Source organism: Montipora capricornis, chromosome 7, assembly GCF_036669925.1.
Source record: "Montipora capricornis isolate CH-2021 chromosome 7, ASM3666992v2, whole genome shotgun sequence".
Taxonomy (NCBI): Eukaryota; Metazoa; Cnidaria; class Anthozoa; order Scleractinia; family Acroporidae; genus Montipora; species Montipora capricornis.
In genome coordinates, this window is record NC_090889.1 from 44,295,290 (window position 1) to 44,302,789 (window position 7,500).

Here is a 7,500-nt window from a genome sequence, read left to right on the forward strand (position 1 = left end):
ATTGACTGGATAAATCACTATAGAGCGTTTTCACATGACGTCACGGCGGCCATGTTGGTGTTCCAAAAGAAAAAAATGGCAGCCATGTTGGTGTTCCAAACTAATCCTCTGGGAATTGAACTATATTTTTATGCAAATAGTTTCTTTTGTTTCAGAAAGCCAATATGGCTGCTGGTCACGTGAGTGAAAACGCTCTATAAACTGCATGACTCAATTGTTTTTACTGGTGTTAATCCGGTGGATAGCGTTATCCACCTTTTGAACAACTGGGGGCAGGACAAAATGTTCGGAGCGTAATAAAATTGTGGTGGCGAATGGGTTGGTGGCGTGTCTTCCAGATGGCGAAATGACCCTAAACCAGGACGATCTGCCGAAAATCGGTCGCGACCTTCATCACGTGATCACTCTTTATTTGTTCCCACTGGTGAAAAAAGCAGCAAATGAGGTGAAAAGGAGAACTGTTTCACCTGAAATTCTCAGCATTTGCTTGAGTGGTTTGTGAAATTAATCACATTCGACAGGGACCGCGAAACATGACTTTCTGTCTGCGCTTAGCGCAAAACAATGTGAAAAATCTCCTTCATGATTAAAAAAAATCCTGTTTTTTTCACAAGTGAGAACGAGACAATGACATTTAAACATAAATCTATTTAATTCTAATTTCTACTACGTTTCTATTGCTACAGACTCTAGTCCATCCGTCACGCAAGACGTATCTGTTTTTGTTAGCGGGTAAACAGTCACGCACACATCTGGTGTGACATCTTTTGGCAAATCATTGCCATCGTATGTTAAACAAGTCTCCCCGTTGTAAGGTATACAGTCTGGAATATCAAGTTCAGGTTCACACATTCCTCCACCAGGATCGTGATTGCTAAGCGAATTTTTTCTCGCAGCTTTTGTGGGTGCCGCTCGATTTTTTTCGGAGTCACTATCTGAAGCGTGTATTTGTGCAGAAGTCACCACTTCTTGGTAACTCGGTAAGCAACTTTCCGATGGGCACGAAGACGCTAAAGAGCTGTGACTACCTTTAAGCGAGTTCTCCGACGAGATGTTACCATTTCCCGACGATTTTTCTTCGGAGCCCGAGGCGTTTTCCGACGAGCTGGCTGCCAGAGTAGCAACAGTACACCGTCCTTGAGCCGCTTCAGACGCAGTGAGGAATGTTGCAGTGGATCGCGGCGATTCTCTGCTCGTCTGTGTACTACTAGAACTTGATAATTTTAAAGGAATATAGCTTATTTCCTGGTTAAATGCTCTAGAGTTCGACTCATCAGAACAATCGGCTCCAAATGGCCCTGTAAACTGTGACCTCCTTCGCGACCTCTTCTTACCGCACGACAAAGTGTTATATTGAATAAATAACCATACCATCGATGTTACCACAATGGACGCCACCACCGCCACAACAATTATTCCTAGAAATGTCTTCTTGTCATACTTCACGTATTTCGAACTGTTGAACTTATCACTCTTGACAACGCTGGTGTATTTTTCTGAAAAAAAACAAAAACAAAAAAAAATTGTTTGCAGGACATGAGAAAAGCGTACTTGGGGTGGTTTTTTCCGCTTGCAATTATCTTATCCAAACAATCACTTGCACGAATAACAAGCAAGAATGCGGCTACATTTCACAAGGTGCAAAGATGATGTTTACACAACGGCCCACAGAAGATTAGGTTTTTTCAAGACAACAAGCGATTGATCGGGGAATGAATTTCTCTCTCAAGACCAACTGGCCAGCCAATCTTACCAGAGATAGGCAGAGCTGGAGTGTCGAGGGCAGCTCCTTTGTCTGAGAACAAATTGGCCGTTTGCATGACCGGGGCACGTGACCTTGTCAATCATAAAAAATGGTGCCGGTACAAAATGGATGCCAGAAATGGAAAGAGCGTGATGAAATAAGTAAGCATGTCAATTTTGAGGCCCCTGACATTTAGGTGAGGGGTTTTACATTGATTTAAATGCCTAAAAGTTTTTGAGCAGATGCTGGATGACAAGCTTAGCCATCCAGCACAGAATTCTTTAAAGGGAACCTCCACTAAAACAGGAATATATCTTTAAAATAGTTAACATAATGCTCACAATCAAAATTGTTTGAACGTTTTCCAATGGGAGCGTTTGTATCCGAAGTAAATAAATTTTAAAAAAGCTTGTTTTGGTTTCCCGGGCGCCGCCATCTTGAATAATTGTGACGTGTCATGGTTGCCCTATTGTTTTAAAACAAAAGCTCTTTGTGCAAATACAAAAGAGCAACCATAACACGTCACAATTATTCAAGATGGCGGCGCCCAGGAAATTTGAAAACCAAAACAAGCGTTTTTGAAATTCAGTTATTTCGGATACAAACGATTCCATTGGAAAACGTTTGAACAATTTTGATTGTAAACATTATGTTAAATATTTTGAAGTTGTATTCTTTTTTTAGTGGAGGTTTCCTTTAACATTTCTCAACTTTTCAAACCGCTCTAAAATCACACACTTAAATCTCAGTAGCCTCAAAATTGACAATCTTACTAATTTCATCTCGCTCTTTCCGTAGCACGACCATTTTCTAATGATTACCCAAGGTCAGGTGACACGGTCATGCAAGGGGACTATTCTTTTCAGTTGCAAAGAATCACAATCTTACATACCGGTTTCTATGGTGACCTCCATGGTGCGTTTGACATTCCCTTGCGAATTAGAGGCCTCACAAGCATAACTACCCTCATCTTCATCTTTGACCTGCGCAATCGAGAGCAGTTGTCCTGCCTCTGAAATCACAACGTGCTCGCTGCTCTTTACTTCGTTTCCATCTCTGAACCAGACCACCGACGGTTTCGGAGCACCACGCACGAAACATTCCAAAACCATACTGTCACCTATTGATACTGTAATCTCTCGCCTCAGGGAACGGATAAAACGAGGTGGTTCTGTCGGAAATACAAAGTGTTACATAGACCATGTAAGAGGAATCGGCTGTTTTTGACTTAAGCTAAGCTCGATAATTCTGAAACTATTTGTTTGAGCAGGTTGAAGTATTGGCAGCTATTCAGCTGATGTGGGCCTGCTATACCTACCCACCCATATACTCACAGAGGACAGCCACAACACCGGGAACTTCATCCCCTACTCTTCTCGAATAGTGTGTGGGTTCTTTAACGTCCCACAGGGAACTAATGAACATGGAAGATATTTGTGAGACGGGGCCTACGGTTTCTAGTCCTTATCCGAGAAGACTTGAAAGTCTAACCATTTGTGGATGTAATTACAAAGGCAGCACTTTCTCCTCAGTTATTATAAGAACCTGAGTGTTTTTCGTTTTGTTTTTTTTGTTTACGCAATGTGATCGCTTACTTCACTTTTGTTAACAAATACCGATAAATAAGCCACTTTCGAAAATACCATAATTTAGTTTTAATTTTAATTTTAATTGATTAATTAATTTTTTTTTGTTACATATACTCGCATACATAACTTACACACAGTACTTATTACAGTTCTTTACAAAAAAAACATGCTAGGCTATTGACAATTGACAAGACCACAAGTGAGTTCGACTCCGGCCGGACCCACACTCAGGGTCTTGCAGATAACTCTTGTCAGTTGTCAAGACCCTGAGTGTTGGTCCGGCCGGAGTCGAAGTCACGACCTCCCGCATGGCAGCCCGGTGCTCAACGAACTCAGCCACCGGTGGGCAGTCTGTGATAAAAATAGCACACCAGTTGTATTTTCGAAGCGACTCCTCAATGGCCGAAAGTAATGGCCAACTCGCTTTAGCTTCCTGGTTCGGTGGCTTAAATGTAATGAGAATTCTACTGAAATTTGCCGAACTTTAAGCAAGGAACTGTATTCATGGAGCTTTCGGCTGTCACTCGCGAAGCGACCTGACCAACCGCTCGTGAAAACACGGCCATTGTCTTGGTTAAACAAAAACAGGTAGGCGAAGACCACAAGGGAGGACGTGCTCGAAGTGAAGTGAAGTGAAGTGAAGTGTTAACCCCGCATAATCCAGTACTACTATAGTTCAACCCGACAAACCGTAGTCAATCAAGGCTGAATGCTGACTCTACACAGTACTTCCGTCTCTCACCTAGCACAGTGACAAATGCTGAAGCATTAACCGAACCAGCTTCGTTGGTAGCACTGCAGGTATATTTTCCAGTGTCCACATATGTAGCATTCTTAATCTCACAAACTTCGCTTCCATCATTATACAGGATTCTCCGATCATCTGCGGCAGGGAAACTTGCTCCGCCATCTTTTTGCCACGAGAGCGTGGGGATTGGGTGACCCTGTGCTTTGCAGTGCAATTGGATGGTCTTACCGGCCTCAACAAAGACGTTTTCAGGCTTCTTTGTTAGTTTTGGAAAAACTGGAAAACGATGAAAAGAGAACATGGTTTAAACCTACGATAGCAAGAAAAACAGTAAAATTGACGCACAGTACAAGAACCTCATAAATCCAGCTTGGAATTTGCAACTTAGTCGCCCGTCTTAAGACGAACAAAAGTTTGGCACAAAATTTAGAAAAAGGGTATTGTATGTTATGAAAGTAATTCTTTACAGAATGTGAAATATGACTGATGGAGAGATAGGAATCCACAGAGAGGGTAATTTTTGTCTAATGCACCAAATTTCGTTGAAAAAAAAATTCGTCCTGTCCTAGAAAAGCAGAGTTCTTCGACGCCAAAGCACGAGGCTAGTGTGAAATCTGGGCAAGCCAAGAAAATACAAGAATATATTTTTGAACTGCTTCCGTTTTTGAAAGGCTTTAAAAAAATTCCGCAAAAAGCGTGACCCTCGGGAGTCCGAACAAAGGTTCAAATTGTGAAAGGAGAACATCAGCAAACATGAGGAGAAAACCGGAGAACCCAGAGAAAAACCTCTCGGAGCAGAATAAAGAACTGACAACAAACTTTGCCCACATATTGCTACGAGTCCAGAATCGAACCCGGGCCACAGTGACTTTAATAATGACTTGTGCAGTGACTTTAACATATGACAAAACACCGCGCTTTTACCGATATAATGTCACCGAACGTGATGTATTATCAACCATTTGATAGGTCAATGGGCTTATGAATTGTTAATGAGATTTTGAAGTAATATTACAAAAACGAGTGCGAGTGGTTCATTGGATTCCCAAACGCACGAAAACATTTGAAACCACGAGGACGCAGGCGTTTTTGAAATACTACTTCAAATTCATTCAAACCAGAGTAGTATCGAACTACGTCTGATTGTCAACCCTGGATGCAGCATGAACCTTGACTTTCGAAATCACTACCGGTTGAGTTCTAATGGCATATGCAGCAACTGTACGAGTGAAACCAACCTAACACAGTGATCTGTGCCATCTTGGATTGCACTGGTGCAAGCTGTGCTGAATACGCTACACATTGATAAAATCCATTGTCTCTTCTTGAAACTGAGGATAGGTGCAGTTCACTTGAGTACGTTGCTAGGTTACCATCCTTGGACTGAAAGTCAGAGAGCGAGAGAGAGAAATGAGAATTAGGTCCTTCGGGATTTGTAGTACACTTTTCACGAAATACACTTAAAGTGGAACATATCTCATTACATGTCCTCTCGACATAATTACTCCAATGATATTTGCTTTCGCCGTCGGTTGCATTAGAGGCGTCCAATTTGCTGTTACGCAATACGTCATCGTTGCAGTTGGAAGAAGAGGTTCGCTTTGACGAAGGGATAATGCATGAAACGTCGACTTTTTTAATCTGTCTATGATCATCATTCATTGCATTTTACAGACCTATTTTATGACTAAATTTTTATGAATAGCTGATGGTGTAGAGATTAATATTACCTGACTAACTCTTACAAAACCTCTGGTCAATGGCTTGTTATTTTTTGTCCAGTTCACTGTGATTGAGTGGTTCTTCGGTGACACTATGCATTGTAGTGTCACATTTTGACCCAACAGGACCTTGCGTCCACGTGGATGTTCGATTACCTCTGGTTTGGAGTCATTTGCATCTGTATGTGAACAAGCACAATCGTTGGTTTAGCACAGAGGTGAATGTGATTATTAACCATTTCATTCTCACGATCAAAACACTGATTCTCCTAACTAGTACAATGGATTTCTTTGTTGCATAGTCATGAGAATTTGGTGTCACACCTCTTAATTACAGGCTACGTTCATCCTACAGGCATTGTGTGCCATGAAACAACTTTATATATGAAAATCCCGCAAAAGCTGAAATTTATCCAATGAGATCGCTACGATAAGCAATGCGAATTTGAATGAATGCCACACATGTTACAAGGGTGCTGATTTTCAACTCATTTCCTGGAGGTTTTCCTCCTTTTCACTTCACCCCTCATCAAAAACCAATATTTCCTCAACCTCGTCCCCACGGTCTCTCTTGTAACCGGTTACAATAAAGACCCTGGGAACAAGTTTAACATTTCCTTTGAATCTGATTTAGTTAGATTTCATTTGTAGACACCTCACCAATCGGTAGAGCAACTGTGTTTGGTTGCGCAAGTTAAACGGGAACCTCCCCTCCAAAAAATAATAACTTTAAACCCCTGAAAATAATGTGCACAATCAAAATAATTTGAGATTTTTTTCCAAGAAAGAGTTTGCATCCGAAAAAAAGTGAATTTCTGAATCGCTTATTTTTGTTCTCGAATTTCCCGGGAGCCACCATCTTGAATAATTGTGACGTGTTACGGTTGCCCTAATGTTACAAAAGAAAGGGTCTTGTGTCGGAACAATGGGACAACACAATTATTCAAGATGGCAGCGCACGGGAAATAAGCGATTCTAAAACTCACTTTCCCGGTACAAAAAATGTGTAAATGTTCATTACATGGACTTGACATCAAGTCCTGAGTTTACTGGAACTTACCACAAACGAAGTCAGACGCAGAGAGGTTGAAAATGCTCCTACTGGTCAGATGCAAAGGATACAAACACAAGGCTCGTGGCTTTAATCTTTTTCTTAGAAGCCACAACGGAAGCCAACTCAGCTTACAATCACAAACAAGTGAATCTGTGTTTAAATATCTGCAAAGAAACAAGTATTGAAAAATTGAGAGCTGTAAGAAAGGACTTTAAATCGTGTACCTCTCAGTTATTTAAATTTATTTGCTGAGGTGTATGTAGCTAACCTGAACAGGGCAATAGACCATTTCACAGTTCTGTGCTTAGTTACCAGGCCTTTAAATAAAAGCGAGGCTGTAGTTGACCTTGCTTTGATACAAATCTCATTGCTTTTCTTATGTAAATCACGTTGTTGTAATGCTAGTGAGTTTCTATTTACACAAGAAAAGCAGTGAGGTTTGTATCAAAGCAAGGTCAACTCCAGCCTCGCTTTTATTCAAAGGCCTGGTAACTGAGCACCGAACTGTAAAATGGCCTATAGACCGTATTCATAAATGGCGACCAATTTATAATTCTTTTGTTGAAGTGCAAATTAGCCTACCAAGCCTCGATACCATACAGTGAATTGAAAAGAATTCTTGCTCTAAAATGAGGCTTGGTAGG

The 7,500-nt window shown here is 41.1% G+C and overlaps 1 protein-coding gene across 2 annotated transcripts in view; it reads right to left on the reverse strand.

Moving 5' to 3' along the window:
* LOC138057271 (leucine-rich repeats and immunoglobulin-like domains protein 3) overlaps positions 1-7,500 on the reverse strand; it is a 56,147-nt gene that overhangs the window by 1,807 nt on the left and 46,840 nt on the right. For both annotated transcript variants that reach the window (XM_068903316.1, XM_068903315.1), the window contains 6 exons: positions 6,863-7,020; positions 5,812-5,981; positions 5,320-5,464; positions 4,076-4,357; positions 2,637-2,915; positions 1-1,496 (listed from right to left, as the gene is read on the reverse strand). The exon at positions 1-1,496 is cut by the window's left edge and continues 1,807 nt beyond it. In XM_068903316.1, coding sequence (XP_068759417.1) covers positions 667-1,496; positions 2,637-2,915; positions 4,076-4,357; positions 5,320-5,464; positions 5,812-5,981; positions 6,863-7,020 — 1,864 coding nt within the window. In that variant the 3' untranslated portion in view covers positions 1-666. The remainder of the gene's footprint in view (positions 1,497-2,636; positions 2,916-4,075; positions 4,358-5,319; positions 5,465-5,811; positions 5,982-6,862; positions 7,021-7,500) is intronic.